Below are 16,768 nucleotides of genomic sequence, written 5' to 3' on the forward strand. Positions count from 1 at the left end.
GCTGCCCTGGTCAACTGAAAACGTACGATCACATGGAGGATGTATGACTCCGGACTGCTGCGGTTGGTGAAAATTTGTCTTTAGGGTAAGTCGTCAAGCCAAGAGGAGGAAACTTGCTTGGCATGCCCTGATGGACATTCTTGGCGGATGGTACACAGTAGTGGTAGAGAATGGCAATGAAAGTCGTCTCGAAGTAGAGTATTGCACTACATCTTCCGGCAAGAGAAATGCGACTGGCACACCAGGCCCTGGGTGGTAATGTCAATTGGCTATAGTGCCAGCTTGCCTGGTTATAGGAAAGGAATCCACGATTGATTCGGAATTATGCAGCTTCTCTGATAGTCGAAAAAAAGTTGGTATACCTAATACTGTGCTTCATCGAAATCGTTCGGAATAGTTGTGTTTGTACCTACTCCTTTCGAGATGCAATTTATTGGTATTCGATCCTTCGATGGCTCGCACAACGATCATGACTCGTTTCAAGCTTCGATCATCTGTGAACCAGCCTGCTCAGATCTGTTCCGTTGTTGATTTTTGCGTATAACGAGAGCTTCTTCGCGGCACCGAAGTGAAAGTTGATGCCAAAGACGACCAATGGTATCGGATCTTGTCCGTCAGAATACGTCCATCAGTCGACTTGAAGTCATGGGCTTCGTCCGACACGAGTTCAGATTCAACGTTCTCCGATCGGACTATGCAACAAGAACCGGGTGCCTCCTTCGACAATGATCTTGAGAGCCTTGGGAGTTGTAACGCTGTAAATCGGCCGAAACGGGCTTCGGTAGTGTATGTGCCACACTCGCTTCACCGGTACGAAGTCCGAAACCCGGTGGCAAGGATGGGGAATCTCGCTTGTTTGGTGGTACAGAGACGCCTGCTCAGCGCGGAGAAGGTAGCACCGTTGCCGAACTTGCATCCTTCGATCTTGTGTTGTGTCAGTGTGGTTTGTCGCCGCAAATTTGCAGCTCAGCAACTACGATCTCCTAGCATCCTGACACTAGCTTCTATACCACGATGGGCTTCATCTACTCTCAGTTGCTGGCAAAATTGCCGTGCCCAGAGCAGCCTCAAACTGGAAGAACCGTAATCATCACAGGCTCCAATACTGGTCTTGGAAAAGAGGCAGCGAAGCATTTCGCTCGTCTTGGTGCCGGAAAACTCATTCTCGCCGTGCGATCGATCTCCAAAGGCGAAGCTGCTAAGGCGGACATCGATGCCGCGACGAAATGTGATAAGAATGTCATTGAGATATGGGAGCTGGACATGACCAGTTTCGATAGCGTGAAGCGATTCGCCAAAAGAGTCAACGATACGCTCGACCGGCTGGACGTTTTTATCGCAAATGCAGGAGTAGTGCGGAAAGAGTACCATTTGGCAGAAGGGCTCGAAGAGTCAATTACGGTGAACTACATCTCAACCTTTTTGCTCGCGGCCTTGGTCCTCCCAAAGATGAAGGAGACTGCCAACCTCTTTTCTATTCGGCCTACGCTTGCCATTACCAGCTCCGGTGCTCACGCACACAGCTCATTCCCACAGAAAGACCTGGCGCCAGAGGGCAAGCTCATCGAGACAATCAGTGATCGGGAAATGTGCACCAAATACTGGGATCAGCAATATCCACTCAGCAAAATGCTGGAAATCTTCGCCGTTCGCAGCATTGGAGAGCAATCGCCACAGCAAGTCTTCCCGGTAACTATAAATGCCGTAGATCCAGGGTTCTGTCATTCCGACTTGGCGAGAGAGCAGTCATCGTGGGTATTTTCGATTATGAAGACGGTTCTTGCGAGGACTACGGAGCAGGGCAGTCGTACACTGTTTCATGGCGGAAATGGTGACCGGCATACGCATGGGAGATATTTGAGTGATTGCGTTGTTGCTGAGCCTGCTGAGGTGGTTACGAAGAATGGTGATGTGCAAGAGAAGCTATGGAGTGAGCTCTGTGAAAGGCTGGAGAAGATCTCACCGGGAGTGATGGAGAACTTCAAGGCATAAACGATGCGAGGAGTGTCGAAGATGGCCATCATGGTTCTTATACAATTCTCAGCAGCTTGACGTGGATCGGACATTGTTGGAAACTTAATTATTGACGTAAGAGTATTACTCGCCCAGTAACATTTCGTTGCTGCTGACAGCGATGACTGTTCTCTATCCATCTGAAAAACACTCTCTCAATCTAGTTCCCCTTCTTTGTTGCTAGAATCAAACTTACCGGGAAAGTGACTTTTCGTTTCCCTCCCATCGCCTTCTTCAACTCAGACAGCATAACCTCAATGTCCGAGTACCGCTCTCCAGCCTTCTCACGGTAGTTGGGATACACAGACGTGAGGTAGTTAGCAATGTCCTCCACATCCCACTCATGTTGCCAGTATTGGGAGATGATTTTCTCGGCGGTAGTTTCTCCTTCTCCTCTGCGATCGACCCTCTTCAATTCAAAGTCGTAGCCCGAGCGGCTGTTGAAGAGCAAGTCTACATTGCTGTTCCACTTATGACGCTGCACAGACTCCCACTCCTGCGGATCAAATCCAATGTTGTCCATCCAGCTTCCCATCGTTTCTGCGGCACGGAGATGGAAACCCTCAGCCGGAGATCCAATGAAAGGAAGCAGGAATGTACAGATTCGGGTAGCAATGCAGTCGTACAAATCGTTCAATTCTGCTCGGTTTTCACCATCTGCGAACAGCGGTCTCCCGTAGAAGTAGATGGCGAGCGTGCCGGAAGGACGCAACAGCGTACGAAATGCTTCGAGACTTTTGACCCGATCCAAGAGCGGCATGCATTCGCTAACAACGACAAGATCTGTCTTTCCGTTGCCAACTTCTTGAGGCACAACACCATTACTCAGCTGTTCTGCTGGACTCTGAACGAATGTCATTCGCGAGAGCATAGGCTCCGAGATAAGTGTTGGAGCTGCGGCGAGAGCTTTGGCGTTGACATCGGATCCGACGATGCGAATGTAGTAGTTTGCGAGGCGCGTGGCGATATTTCCGGGCCCGGTACCAACATCGTGGGCAATTCCGCGACCAGTGTTGCCGTGGCTGTCATGGTATTCATTGATCAGCTGAAAGAAGTCTTCGCTAGGCGAAGGGCGAGAAGTAATGTAATCGTGCCAGAATTTGGTATCTGTGTCGATTGTAGCGAAGGGAGCATCCACCTTGGGAGCCGTCGATTCAGTGAGTGTGATCGTCGACGACATGGTGCAGATCGAGTATTGATAGAATAGCCTACAGAATGATTTGTACGGGCGAGTGAAACATTTATTCTTCATAGTCGGCCACAATGTCGCAACATAAAACGTTGCCAGTCTCAGGTCCGAAGCCCGCTCTCGGAGACATGCCATTCATATTTACACTAGAATCACGACGACTTAGCCGGTCGGGCAACAATGGCAGGTCCTGGCGTCGCTTCGGGATAGCCTAAGAGTGCAGTTCGCATCCTCTCTCCCACCCGATCAATCTTTTGACTCTTCAGAGAGCCTTGACTCAACAAGAACAGCTCTACTCCTACTTGTTGCGATTTTGTTTTGGAAATATTCCCCGCCATGACAGCCACCGCAACAATTTTGCAAGCCGGGCAGGATGGCGCGGCGTCTGTGAAGTCGACAAAAACTTCAGCTTCACGAATCGATCTTCACATGCCTAATCCAGGGATTGCAAGGCTTTTTGACAACCCCAAAGACAGCCTCGAAACTGCAAACCGCTTGCTGCAAAAGAATCATGATGAATATCACATGTTCTGGAGAGATGTCGGAGGACACAATCATATGGCTCATGCTGTTCTGACCACTCTTGCACTGGGTGGGAGTCCGAGCGAGCTACAGAGAGCTTATGACGATGGACTTGAGGTTCAGCGACCGATGCCTGCTCTCGATGAGGAACTGGTGGGAAAGTTGAACGATCCCTCAGTGCTCCGTTCGCACATTGGCAATATCCACGATTACACAAATTTCCTCGCATTCTTCGAACGCGAGATCGATGCCAAGGGATGGAGAGAAGTTATTACAGAGTATTGCTTCTCGAAGTCAGAGAATGCGGAGCTCATGCTTGCGCAACTCTACGAGGGTGCTTTCCATCCTATCATTCATCTCGGACTGGGTGTTGAATTCGAGCAACCTTCAATTGTCGCTGAAGCTCTTGCTCAGGCTGCTTCGCATGACTCTGCTGGTATTCCTAAATTCCTGCTCGATGCAGAACGCCACGGTCGTGCATCTGTAGAGCCTCGAATGTCGCTAAAGGATTGTTTCCACGTACTCCGAGAGGATGAAACGATCAAGAATGCTGCACAGCCACAAATGGGTCCAGTCAGAGTGAGGGAAGGTGTGATGAAGCGTGCTTTCCAGCAAATCACACGCTTGGCAGCAGCGTACAGGGTCCCATCATCGGAGCTGGACAAGAGCATCGCAGAGATGATCAGTTGCAATGCATACATTTCTGCTGCTGCACAGCGAGCAGGCAAGCAGAGGAAGATCGACTTCTTCCACATGCACAACGTGACCAGTTCAATCTTTTTATCTGTGTTTGCACAGCAGGGCTGGATCAAATTGGAAGACAAAGTCCGACTTGTAGAGTGGAAAGCTCGGATGGATTTAGTCTGGTACGCTGCCAGCGGAGCAGCGCCTCTAGACTTGAGTTTCTTGACTGATTACAAGCCAACTCACAGCGCTGGAATGAGCTGGGTTGAGTTGTATCAAGCAATCAACAAAGCTCACGATGATGGTCACGTTGCCAAGTTTGTGAGGGCAATAAAAAATGGCGAGTCTGTGGCTAAGCCATTCGAGGGTGCAGATTTGGAACGATTCCCTGTGAATGACGAATTGTGGCTCAAGGTAGCGCAAATGGCTTATGATTCGACCTTGGAGGTTCCCACCGACCTCCGCTGGGTCTTCGGTGCTGGATACGATCCCATGTGGAAGCTGATGCCTGATGAGGAGTGATCGATCTCGGAGAGCCGTTTGTGATGTGGTGTTTCAGGCTTTGGTAGAATGGTATCTCGTCTCACATTTACATGTTTACCATGCTTCGTTCGTGCCCAAGTCACCCAATCGATGCAACGCAAAATATTACAGACGACGCCTTTGTGGTAATCAACGGGAAATACAAATCTGCTCTATGTACACCTATGAAACTAGGCCGATGGCCCAGTACTTGGCAGGTACGAATGCAGGAAAGGAAAGAAGTGCCTCAACAGCCCCATCAATATACACTTTGGAGTTCCTGGTGGGAACTTCGCTGCCCCATTGGCATTGGTCACGCTGACATTCTTCATGTCATATATGCCCTCCCTGTCTTCCGCTGCTTCGATCATTGCCGCTGCCAAATCCAGGTATGAGATAAAACTCTCTTCATCGTCAAAGTTCAGCTTGTGTCCACGCTGTATGTCGACGGACAGGCCACCTGGCTTGATAAATACAGTTGAAACCCAGTCACTTTGGGCCCGAAGGTACTGTTCAGTAATTTCCAGGTCTTTGTAGACATGTGATGCTGCTGTGAGCATCACCGGTCGAAACCACCAAGGCATTTTTCTGGCGAGATGATCATCGATTGTGGCCGAGGAGAGCAAGATCAGTCTGGGAACCTTCATTCCCGGTGGTGATTCCTTCTTCAGCTTTTCTAAGGCAGCAATCACGCTCTTCGCTTGATCTTGACCAAGGCTACAGCCGGGGATGTTGTCGTTCGTTGTGACCACCATAAAAACAGCATCGGTGTCTTTGATGCATGATGCGATGAGGCCCACGTCTTGGATGTTGCCCTCAAATATCTCGAGTGACTTGCTATCCAGTATTTCCGGAACCAAGCGGATGAGCTTAGCCTTGTTGCGACAGTAGGCGTTGATTTTGGCTGCCAATGGCGACGCCAGAAGATTTTGGATGAGTGCAGTGCCACAATTGCCAGTTGCACCCAGGATTGCGTACGTTGCCATCGTGTCGGTAGTATTAGCCAATGTTGAAGAGGGCACAGGAACGATGCGATCGTCGAGGTTGGAATGTACTTGACAGCGTCTCTAAGCCCTCGTGATTCGGTACAGACCGGTGTTCGGGTGTTGTTGCTGAGTGCCGACTCCTCTCATGCTACCACGCGATGTTGGACATACTATCACGCTTTGAAGTACTCCTTGCTGTTGATGGAATAGAGCATAGAAAAATTCAATTTGAATGTTGATACGGAGTTTAACACGATTTGGTTTGCACGAGATTATAGAGACAGTAGCCCTTGCTCGACCAGGTGTTTCTGCAACTTTGGCATGAAGTCTTTCATAAATGCCGAATCGACCATCTCCTCCACACTTTGCACCGCTTCGCCGTTTTCGCTAAACGTGAGAAATACTGCATACTCGTTCGTCCAGTCTCCGAATGGTGTGTCTCCAGCCGAGACTGCGTAAATAACCGCCTTTCCCTGCGCGGCATCGTGGACGATGTGCTTTATGTCGAGCTAACTATGGTCAATCAAGCGACTTCACGAGGAGTGTGTAAGGGTCAAAAAGGCAGTACCTTGTAATTCCTGACGGTGTCGATCAGCTTCGGGAGCATGAATTCGACCTCAGGCTTCGATCGTGGTGGATGTCCCAGCGAAAACGGAAGTGTGCGTTGCGTGTAGCCTTCGCCCATAGCACCCATCATACCCTCCGGTGTCCATTCTTTCCATCCCTGGATGAACTTGTCAAGCGTGGCAGCTTGAGTTTTTGCGTCGGCTGGCATGGCTGCTCACTAGGTCTAAAGCGATCGAAGGGAGAACAATTGAATCGATCGAATGAGGCTTAACGATACTCGACGGCTGTAAAGAGTACGGCACGCCTGGTCGGCTGGGAGCACTGTCGTTTGCAAACTCTCCGGAACTCGGGAGTCGCTTCCGTGAGCTGTACCCGGTCCATCAACCTGCGAACGTAGTGTCTTCCGAAAACAGGCACGGGAACCACATCGGTATCTCAAGCATCTTGGTAGCCGTTCCGATCTTGCGCATTCAAGCCGGATCTGGGACAAGAGCATGCACCTTCCTGCCTCAAATTGCCGAGGCATGGTAGAACAAAAGGAAGAGCTCATAGCTTCACAGGTGGATGATCTCTTCCATTGGCCAACACTCGTTACTTCGGCTTCATCATGTTCCTGAATCTCAATGCTGTCGGGTTTCTGTCCCTCTGCTTGACGAATGTTGTTTCTGCACGACCGGCGAGAAATGCTAGAACAAACTATGTGCTTGTTGGCGCAGGACCTGCAGGATTTGTACTGGCTGAGCACCTCACGAGAGACCCCGATGTGAATGTTGTTTTACTGGAGGTTGCAACCAATGGTGACGACACAGCCGATGTCTACGGTATGCTTTGGAACTGATTTTGACCATGGAGAAATAGAACACTGACACAATTCTTGTGTGACTTTAGTGCCAGGAAACCTGTTCAATATATTCGATAGCGTGTGGTACTATCTCTCCCAGCCCGATCCGACTTTGAATGGCGCGCAACCAGACAGCGCTCAAGGAAGATTGGTCGGCGGAGGAACGGCAGTCAATGCGATGCTGCACTGCCGTGGATCTGCGTCGGTCTTCGACGAATGGGCAGAAATATCCGGCAACGAGGGACTATCCTGGGGGAACATCCTGGAGGCTTTCAAAGAGACCACACACTGGACTGATGCATTGGAAGCCGATTATGAGCAGCAAGTGAACACTAGCTCTTTTGGAAACGGTCCAGTGGAAGTAACCCGACAGAGAGATGAATTTCCTTTCGATAATCCATTCGTTGACACTATTGCGACAAACCATAACCTTCAAGAGATCGATTTCGCCTCAGGCGGCGGCATCGGTGTCACAAAAGGGCTTGTGACGATTCGCGCATCAAACTCCACTCGTTCTTACGCTTACAACACTTTCGGATACCTCGCGAACACAAGGCCCAATTTCCAGCTCATCACAAACGCATGGGCGTCAAAGATTGAATTCGACGGAAAGACTGCTACAAGTGTCACGTACCACGATACTGTGACCAACACAACACACACACTTTCGGCGGATGAAATCATCGTGACGGCTGGCACGATCAACAGTGCCCAACTGCTCATGTTGTCCGGGGTTGGACCGGCGGATCAGCTCGAAGAACTCGGCATCGAAGTTGTGGAAGATATTCCAGGCATCGGCAGCAACCTTATGGATCACCACTTTGCAGTGATCCAATACAATACTACAGAAGAGCAACCAACCCGATGGAAGTACGAGAACAACGCAACATGGGCAGCAGAGCAAGACGCACTCTGGATCGCCAGCGGAGATGGTGTCCTTGGAACTGACTGGGGCGATGCAATGGGAGCTATCAGACTTCCTGACTCTGTCTTTGAGGGCACAGGTGACTTCTACACCAAACTGCCAGCCGACCGTCCACACATCGCATACATCTACAGTAACGTGGGCACTCAGCCAGAGCCTAATGCCACTGCATTGACAGTCTGGGCGGCCATGGTGCAACCAGAATCGAGGGGCAATGTCACACTGGCAACAACAGATTACCGCGATCCGCCACTCATCTATGCCAATTTCTGGGCGACTCCAGGAGAAAAGGCTTTGATCAAAGCAGGCTACCAAGAAGCTCGGAAGATGTTTTCAGCTCCGGGGCTACAAGAAGTGATCCCAGCGGAAACCTTTCCCGGCACAAATGTCACAGAAGCGAACGACGTGTGGGAAGCTATCATCGAAACATCTCGAAGCTGGCATCATCAATCTGGTACCGTCTCACTCGGATCTGTCTTGGACGCCAACTGGAGAGTGAAGGGACTCAAAGGACTTCGAGTAGTTGGAGCAGCTTCCATACCGCAGATCCCAACTTGCCCTGTCCAGGCCTCGGTCTACGCTTTGGCAAAAGTTGCCGCGTCTGACATCGCGACTGCGGATGGCATCAGTGGGACAGCTTATTAGAGTGTGAATTCGGGGCAGCTCAAATCACTTGTACAATGGCACAATGTATAGAAACCGACGTGGGTGAGATTTGGGAGAGTACGCTAGCCAGTGGAATGGAAGTAGAACATGTTGAAGCGTAGACTGGCAAGCACATCAATCTTGACTCAAACATCTCTTTCTTCCAGCTCTGCACGTCAATTGCCTGCCATTCCATCGCCACTGTGACCAGATACTTGCCTGAAGGTCATGTTGCGGCTGCTATGCTCCGTGCCCTTTTGCGAACGTCGGACTTCCGTATGTAGCACCGGCGGTGACCGATCATCGGGTAGTACTGATCTGTCTGCTCTTCTCCCATAGCATCTGCGGTAGCATGAATGTGGTGAAATCATTGCATTAATGAGGTTCTCATCTATATAGTCTATGTCTACACTTCACACGTGCTCAGATCGGTAGTCATTTCACGAAATATCTAATGAAAACCACAATCGCTGACCTCCGCGTATCTGGAATGCAGCTTTCCCGTCTTCCGCCAGCTTTCGCAACACTTCTTCCACGAAAGGCTCAAGCGCCATCTTTCTGACCTCCGCGTCAATATTCATACCGTGCAGAATCAGAACGAGCTCTTCGACAGTGACTCCAACGGCTTGTCTGGCTGCCATTCTTTCCTTCTTGATTTGCTGCAGCGCCAACAGGTACTGCTTTTCGCGTCGAGTCTTCCTTGCTAGTTCTGCGGAGATTTTGATTCGCAAATTAGGAATGACAGCCCCATGAGCTGGGTATCCTACACCACAATTTTGCGATCGCATCTTGTGAAGAGTATTCATATAAGTACTGAGCTCTTCGACGGCACTTGATACCCCATGACCGAGGATATTGTCTCCAGTGAACATGGCGTTCTCTTCTTCCAACACGAAACACATGTGATCGTGCGAATGCCCTGGGCTGTGCACAGCCCGGAGTGTAGCGCCCTCTACCTGGATCTTGTCACCCTCTTCGATGGATCGTTGAGTACCCTCAGGAGAGTGCTTCCATATCGATTTGCCAAGGCTAGGATCCATTCGAATCAGATCTGGTACTCCGCCTGTGTGGTCTCCGTGCCAATGCGTGAGCAGCACATGGGAGAGAGTAATGTTGTGCTGTTGAAGCGTTTCCAGGATCAAATCGGCCCATTCTCGAAAGCCCTGTCCAGTGTCGATGATTAGACGCTGACTCCCAGTGCCGACAATATATGTGTTTGTACCCTGCAGTGTGAACTACGTAACTGTCAGAAAATGCGTAGTCGAAGTGCGCAGCATCAGACACTACCTTTCCAGGATTTTGGCCTAGTATGCGGATAACCCTAGGAGTCAACTGTTCCACGTCGGCCAACGAAGGGAGTATCGATTGCTGTATTGTGAGATAGTCATCGAATGCGCAAATGTTCAATGACTTGTTGATCTGCTTGTAGCCCCCTTCTCCCATGTTGGGCAACTGTCCAAAGGTTTGTAGCGAATTTGAGAATGACCTCGACTGTCTAGATGCAGGGTTCAGGCCAGTGGTGCAATGATTGGAAGATCGTAGGAGCCCAATTTGACCTGCTCCGTAGGCTTATTTCTTAGCGACGACATGCTCGATTGTGCTGCTTACAGCCTCACCGGTAGCATCTGAGACTCATGCGGGTATCACGATAGATGCTCGGCTTTCCGTAGAGCATGATGACCGAGCAACTCGGCCTTCCTTTCGTGGCGGAGGAATTGGTGCGAAGGATTATTGCGAAAGTCGCATTCGCTGAACCGAGTCGCAGATTCGCCACTCGGGTCGGATCCGTCCATCTCAACGACTCCGCCTGTGCATTGACCTACCGCGTTGATCAAAATGGAGAAAACTCGCCATCACTGCTGATCAATATGTGTGCAAGCCTTTTCAACAAGGAGGTACACAGACGATCATGACGAAACACAACTCGAAAGACGATATGGCGGTCGAAGAGGCAATGGGCCTGGCATACTTTTCGAACGAATTTCCTCCAGGCGACGTTGCTACCGTTCTTCGAAACATTCGATTCCTGGCTCAGGACAGAAGGCATCCTCTCTTGGAATCGTTCCTTGCAAAGGCTACCGAAGCGGTTCGGAAAGAGATCCAGCACCTTCCAGGCGAATTGAGAAACACATTTCCAGCTTTTCCCTGCATCACTTCGCTTTGGGGTGAGCACGAACTCCGCCAAGGAAGCTTGAGTGGCGCGATAGATGGCGCTCTCCTTTGTGTTGTTCAGCTCGGGATCTACATCAGGTACGCATGGTAGAATGTGTGGTCGAACGATACTGACCAAGTCTTCTCAGCACCCTTGAGACAGGAGCAAGCCGTACCCAAGTCGATATTCGCCAACAAACGCTGCTTGCTGGTCTAGGCATTGGGTTGTTGGTTTCCTCCACAGTAGCGTTGTCACCAACGCTCTATGATTTGCCAGCTCGTGGCAGTGAAATCATTCGGATTGCCTTCCGTCTAGGGATATTCGTCTCTGGTGCGTACTATCACATCCTCCACAAGACAACCATCCCTCCGTGATCTTCCTTGGCCGATATAATGGCCTTGGTGCTAATTCGAAGGCACAGATACATCGAAGCTACTCGAGCCAGTGAAACAAGATGGCTTCCCAGATTCATGGGCGTATGTCGTCCATGGCGTTTCGTCAGGCGATGCACAAATGGAACTGGACGTCCTGCACGCTCGGAAGGTAAATAATCGACATAATTCAGATGCAGACATGGGCTGATCAAAGTCACAGAGCACTCCACGATCAGCTCAAATATTCATTAGCGCCAAAAGCCGTACCTCAGTGACGATCAGCGGACCACCTGCCCGACTCAAGGCCCTTTTCCGAACATCTGCGTTTTTCAGAGACCGAAAGCATGCAGCTTTGCCGGTATACGCAGGCTTGTGCCATGCCAGTCATCTCTACTCAATGGACGACGCAAAGGCCATCGTGCACTCCGAAGCACAATCTCCACTGTGGGTACCAGTTTCCGAAGTCTTATCTACAAGCACGGGCAAGCCCTTTTCCGCGGCCAATGGACCTGAGTTGCTGGAGCAGATTGTGTTTGAAATTTTGACCAAAGCTATAGTGTGGGAGAACGTTGTCCAAGGGTTCCTGGAACGAGTCAAGCATACGACCGTCGCACCAATCGAGATCCAGATATTCCGAGCATCACTACCCTCCAACGAGCTTGTACAGACTTTGGAAAAGACGATTTCACCATCCAGGATCAATTTTGTCGATATCGTCGCCATCTTTGACAGTGAACTATCACAGCACAACCATGAGCCCGGCAGGGCATCTCAAAGTAAAATTGCTGTCGTTGGAATGGCATGTCGAATGCCTGGTGGCGCAGATGACACCGATGCACTCTGGGAGATTCTCGAACAAGGCTATGATTTGCACAAGAAGGTACCTACGGATCGTTTTGATGCGGATTCGCACACCGACACGAGTGGAATGAACGTGAATGCTAGCCATACGCCTTACGGATGCTTCATCGATGAACCAGGGCTCTTTGATGCAGCGTTCTTCAACATATCTCCGAAAGAGGCAGAACAGATCGATCCAATGCAACGGCTCGCGCTTGTTACAGCGTACGAGGCGCTAGAAAGAGCAGGCTATGTCGCCAGTAGAACATCTGCTAGCCATCAAAGTCGAGTGGGAGTTTACTACGGACAAGCGAGTGATGACTATCGAGAAGTCAATACCGCGCAGGAAATCGGGACGTACTTCATTGTGAGTGATGATCTGAGTTGAATCGACTAACATGAAGCTGACCTGAACAGCCCGGAGGGTGTCGAGCGTTCGGCCCTGGTCGTATAAACTACTTCTTCAAGTTCTCCGGCCCGAGCTTCAGCTGCGATACGGCTTGTTCCTCGAGCTTGGCCACTATCCAGGTATGCTTAGACCCTTTCCATGCGTTTAGCACAGGACAATTTCGCTGACATGGATGACCAGATGGCTTGTACCGCACTGTGGAGTGGAGATGTCGATACCGTCGTGGCAGGTGGCATGAATGTCTTGACCAACTCAGACGCGTTCGCTGGTCTGAGCAAAGGCCATTTCCTTACGAAGACGCCAAATGCATGTAAGACATGGGATACAGAAGCTGATGGCTACTGTCGTGCGGACGCAATTGGTTCGATTGTCTTAAAAAGGCTGGAAGACGCGGAACGGGACAATGACAACATTCTTGGAGTGATACTTGGGGCCGCCACGAATCATTCCGCACACGCAGTGTCTATAACTCATCCGCATGCTGGACACCAAGCGGATCTCTACCGTCAAGTTCTCGGCAAAGCTGGCGTTGACCCACTTGATGTTGATTACATCGAGATGCACGGTACTGGAACGCAAGCTGGAGACTTTGAGGAGATGAAGTCTGTCTCGGATGTCTTTGCACCGAGCACTCGAAGACGACAAGCAGATCGGCCTCTTCATGTTGGTGCGCTGAAAAGCAATATTGGCCATTCAGAGGCTGCTGCTGGTGTTTCAGCTCTATTGAAGGTGCTGCTTATGTTCCAGAAAGGCCAAATACCGCGACACATTGGCATTAAGAACGGGATGAATCCACGCTTGCCCAAGGATATGGACCGGCGTCACCTACGAATACCTCTGACTCAAGTCCCGTGGGAGGCCACAAATGGCCGAAAGCGGACAGCAGTCGTCAACAGCTTCAGTGCAGCTGGCGGAAATACTACGCTCTTGCTGGAAGAGGGGACAAGGTCGAAGCACTCCGATCAAGATCCTCGGCCATCTCATGTCATTACTGTGTCCGCGAAAGGGAAAGCATCATTCAAAGGCAATCTTGAGAGACTACTGCAGTATCTCACGGCGTACCCCGAGTGCTCGATCTCCGACCTGGCGTACTCGCTAACAGCTCGCAAGTCACACTACAACTACCGCTTCGCTGTGGAAGTCTCGCACAAGGGAGCGCTGGAGAGTAGTCTGAGAAGTGCGATAAACTCGGCGGATACAAAGCGATCGATTTCAACCGTGGGACCGCCCGCAATTGCGTTCGCCTTTACCGGGCAAGGCTCAATGGATCCTTCCTCGAACTTGGAAATGTATGAGCATTCTCCAACCTTTCGCTCAGAGATCGATCGCTTGGATGGCATTGCACAGAGACAAGGCTTCCAGTCTTTCATCAGCTCTATCGATGGAAGTCATCCAAAGGACTACACGCATACACCAGTGGTCACCCATCTCGCAATACTTTGTGTGGAACTTGCCTTGGCCAGATACTGGGAGGATCTAGGCGTTAAGCCGGACTTGGTAATCGGTCACAGTTTGGGGGAGTACGCGGCGCTCTGCGTAAGCGGTGTGCTTTCAGCCAGCGATGCTATCTTCCTCGTAGGAACGAGAGCTCTTATGCTGGAGGAAAAGTGCACGGTCGGCAGCCATGCCATGCTGGCCGTGAAGACGTCGGTGTCTCAGATCGAAGACTCCGCTGCCGGCCTCCAACTGCAGTACGAGGTTGCCTGCATCAACGGTCCTGATGCGACGACAATATCTGGAAGCACCGACGACATCTCAGAAGTGCACAGAGTTCTCAGCGATAAGGGCTTCCGATGCGTGCGATTGGATGTTGCGTTCGCCTTCCACTCCGCTCAAACAGATCCCATACTCGATAGCTTCGAGCTGGCCGCGCAGGGCGTCGTGTTCAATAATCCCAGGCTTCCGGTATTGTCACCACTGCTAGCAAGGGCCGTCTGCGATGACAAGAGTATTAATGCAGGCTATCTGCGTCGGGTAAGTTTGAACTTTTAACAATAATCACCGACACATACCCTGCTGACACTTGCCTGCATCTAGGCTACACGAGAAACGTGCAACTTTGCTGGTGCTCTCCAGAAAGCCAAGGCCCAGTCTTTCATCGACGACGACACTGTCTGGTTGGAGATCGGTCCTCACACAGTGTGCACCAGCTTCATTCGATCAACCATCCCTAGCACAAAACTCACGATCGGATCACTCCGAAGGGGCGAGAATAACTGGACGAATATCTCACGTGCACTCGCGTCGCTTTATACCGCCGGGATCAGTATCCGATGGTCTGAGTTCCATCGCTCCTTCGAGGGATGCTTGCGGTTGTTGGACCTGCCGACTTACAGCTGGAACAACAAGAACTTTTGGATCCAGTACAATGGTGATTGGGCCTTGACTAAGGGAAATACATTCTACGACAAGAAGAAGGCCAATGACACCGTGCAGTCTGTGTCTGTCGCACCATTCCACACATCCACTGTCCAACATCTGATTGAGCAATCCGTGGAGGGAACCTCTGCCAAGATTGTAATACAGTCAGATCTGATGCAACCAGACTTCCTTGCTGCAGCAAATGGTCACCGCATGAACAACTGTGGCGTCGTCACTTCATCAATCCACGCTGACATAGCCTACACTCTCGGGAAGTATCTTCACAGCTTATTCTATCCCGACGCTCCAGCTCCTGATATGGATATCGCGCACCTGGAGGTCACGAAGGGACTTGTTGCCAACAGCAACCCGAACTCGAAGCAGCTGATACAAGTCGAAGCACGAACAGACGATATTCGTTCTCGCATCGTTCACCTCGCATGGCACAACGTTGACACCAACGGAGTTCTTGGCGACTCGCCTTTCGCAACCGCGAAAATCATTTACTGCAATGCTCAAGAGTGGTTGGTTTCGTGGCTCCCACTCACACACATGATCGAAGGTCGGATCCAGACCCTAGAACACCTAGCACAATGTGGTTCCGCGAACCGGCTGTCACGGACAATGGCATACGCACTCTTCGCCAACAGTCTTGTCGACTACGAGAACAAGTATCGAGGCATGCAGACCGTGGTCATGAACGAGTTCGAAGCTTTTGCTGATGTCGAGCTCACGAAGGAGAAGTCTGGAACCTGGACAGTACCTCCGTACTGGATCGACAGCGTGGCTCACCTTGCAGGATTCGTCATGAATGTTTCGCATGCTAGCGATACGGCCAAAACGTACTGTGTCACTCCTGGCTGGCAATCAATGCGTTTCGCTCGTCCGCTGGTGGCTGGCGGGAAGTATCGATCTTATGTGAAGATGATACCCACCACGGAAGATCCGACGATATATCTCGGCGATGTCTACGTGCTACAGGAAGGAGTGGTCGTAGGAATGGTTGGTGGTATTCAGTTCCGACGGTTCCCCAGGATACTACTGAGCCACTTTTTTTCTCCTCCCGACTCCAGTGCCGCATCAGCCCCGGCTTCTCAAGCGCGAAGGACTTCGGCGAGCACTGTTGCTGGTCATACTGTCGCTCCCCCGAAAAGTGCTTTGCGGACGAAATCCATGGAACCACAACCACCCGGGTCACTAGTCGTGGATTTGGTCAAGGAGGACGTGCTGCATTCGCTCACTCCAAACAAAACGACAGAGGTCGTGGATGCAGTCAACAAGCAAATCTCGCAAGCGAACAGCACGGCGATAAAGGCGGTAGCACTTATTGCTCTTGAAGCGGGTTTGGAGCTCGAAGACCTCCCCGACGAAGCGTCTTTCAGCGACATTGGAGTTGACAGCTTGCTGAGCTTGGTGGTCTCTGAGAAGTTCAGGCAGCAGTTGGGGATCCAGGCTGGGAGCAGTCTTTTCCTCGAGTATCCAACTGTTGGCGCACTGAAGAGTTGGCTGGAGGAATACTATGGGTGAGTCACGGGTCGAGCCCTGTGAGCGTCGGCCACGAACAGGTTCAATGCACTTGGAATATGATGTTGACTCGTAGAATTATACATTATTGAGAGGTGTACTTCATGCATTCAATCCGAACTTAATCACGGTTACATGTGCTTTGATTCCAGGGTTGGACGCTATGCGCCAGAGCTGAATATTTATCATCAACATATATTCAGCGTTTATTTAG

The 16,768-nt window shown here is 50.8% G+C and overlaps 8 protein-coding genes across 8 annotated transcripts; 4 read left to right on the forward strand and 4 right to left on the reverse strand.

The window, feature by feature from the left end:
* Window positions 1–1,014: 1,014 nt before the first annotated feature.
* On the forward strand, window positions 1,015–1,992 carry RHO25_004078 (uncharacterized protein; the record flags this gene model as incomplete). Its single annotated transcript, XM_023595006.2, has 1 exon — window positions 1,015–1,992. The coding sequence occupies one exon, from the start codon at window positions 1,015–1,017 to the stop codon at window positions 1,990–1,992; it is 978 nt and encodes a 325-aa protein (XP_023456644.1).
* A 181-nt stretch (window positions 1,993–2,173) lies between these two features.
* On the reverse strand, window positions 2,174–3,193 carry RHO25_004079 (uncharacterized protein; the record flags this gene model as incomplete). The annotated part of the gene is made up of 1 exon (XM_023595007.1): window positions 2,174–3,193. One exon carries the CDS (start codon window positions 3,191–3,193, stop codon window positions 2,174–2,176), a length of 1,020 nt encoding a protein of 339 aa, XP_023456647.1.
* Window positions 3,194–3,538: 345 nt separating this feature from the next.
* On the forward strand, window positions 3,539–4,930 carry RHO25_004080 (uncharacterized protein; the record flags this gene model as incomplete). The annotated part of the gene is made up of 1 exon (XM_023595008.1): window positions 3,539–4,930. One exon carries the CDS (start codon window positions 3,539–3,541, stop codon window positions 4,928–4,930), a length of 1,392 nt encoding a protein of 463 aa, XP_023456646.1.
* Window positions 4,931–5,121: 191 nt separating this feature from the next.
* On the reverse strand, window positions 5,122–5,916 carry RHO25_004081 (uncharacterized protein; the record flags this gene model as incomplete). The annotated part of the gene is made up of 1 exon (XM_023595009.1): window positions 5,122–5,916. One exon carries the CDS (start codon window positions 5,914–5,916, stop codon window positions 5,122–5,124), a length of 795 nt encoding a protein of 264 aa, XP_023456649.1.
* Window positions 5,917–6,188: 272 nt separating this feature from the next.
* On the reverse strand, window positions 6,189–6,691 carry RHO25_004082 (uncharacterized protein; the record flags this gene model as incomplete). The annotated part of the gene is made up of 2 exons (XM_023595010.1): window positions 6,189–6,425; window positions 6,485–6,691. 2 exons carry the CDS (start codon window positions 6,689–6,691, stop codon window positions 6,189–6,191), a joined length of 444 nt encoding a protein of 147 aa, XP_023456648.1.
* A 399-nt stretch (window positions 6,692–7,090) lies between these two features.
* Window positions 7,091–8,894, forward strand: RHO25_004083 (uncharacterized protein; the record flags this gene model as incomplete). Its single annotated transcript, XM_023595011.2, has 2 exons — window positions 7,091–7,304; window positions 7,372–8,894. The coding sequence occupies 2 exons, from the start codon at window positions 7,091–7,093 to the stop codon at window positions 8,892–8,894; spliced, it is 1,737 nt and encodes a 578-aa protein (XP_023456651.1).
* Window positions 8,895–9,334: 440 nt separating this feature from the next.
* On the reverse strand, window positions 9,335–10,337 carry RHO25_004084 (uncharacterized protein; the record flags this gene model as incomplete). Its single annotated transcript, XM_023595012.1, has 2 exons — window positions 9,335–10,129; window positions 10,182–10,337. 2 exons carry the CDS (start codon window positions 10,335–10,337, stop codon window positions 9,335–9,337), a joined length of 951 nt encoding a protein of 316 aa, XP_023456650.1.
* A 466-nt stretch (window positions 10,338–10,803) lies between these two features.
* RHO25_004085 (uncharacterized protein) lies at window positions 10,804–16,557 on the forward strand (the record flags this gene model as incomplete). The annotated part of the gene is made up of 7 exons (XM_023595013.1): window positions 10,804–11,144; window positions 11,195–11,376; window positions 11,468–11,589; window positions 11,641–12,627; window positions 12,678–12,788; window positions 12,850–14,643; window positions 14,707–16,557. 7 exons carry the CDS (start codon window positions 10,804–10,806, stop codon window positions 16,555–16,557), a joined length of 5,388 nt encoding a protein of 1,795 aa, XP_023457518.1.
* Between the last annotated feature and the right edge of the window lie 211 nt (window positions 16,558–16,768).

Source organism: Cercospora beticola, chromosome 3, assembly GCF_033473495.1.
Source record: "Cercospora beticola chromosome 3, complete sequence".
Lineage (NCBI taxonomy): Eukaryota > Fungi > Ascomycota > Dothideomycetes > Mycosphaerellales > Mycosphaerellaceae > Cercospora > Cercospora beticola.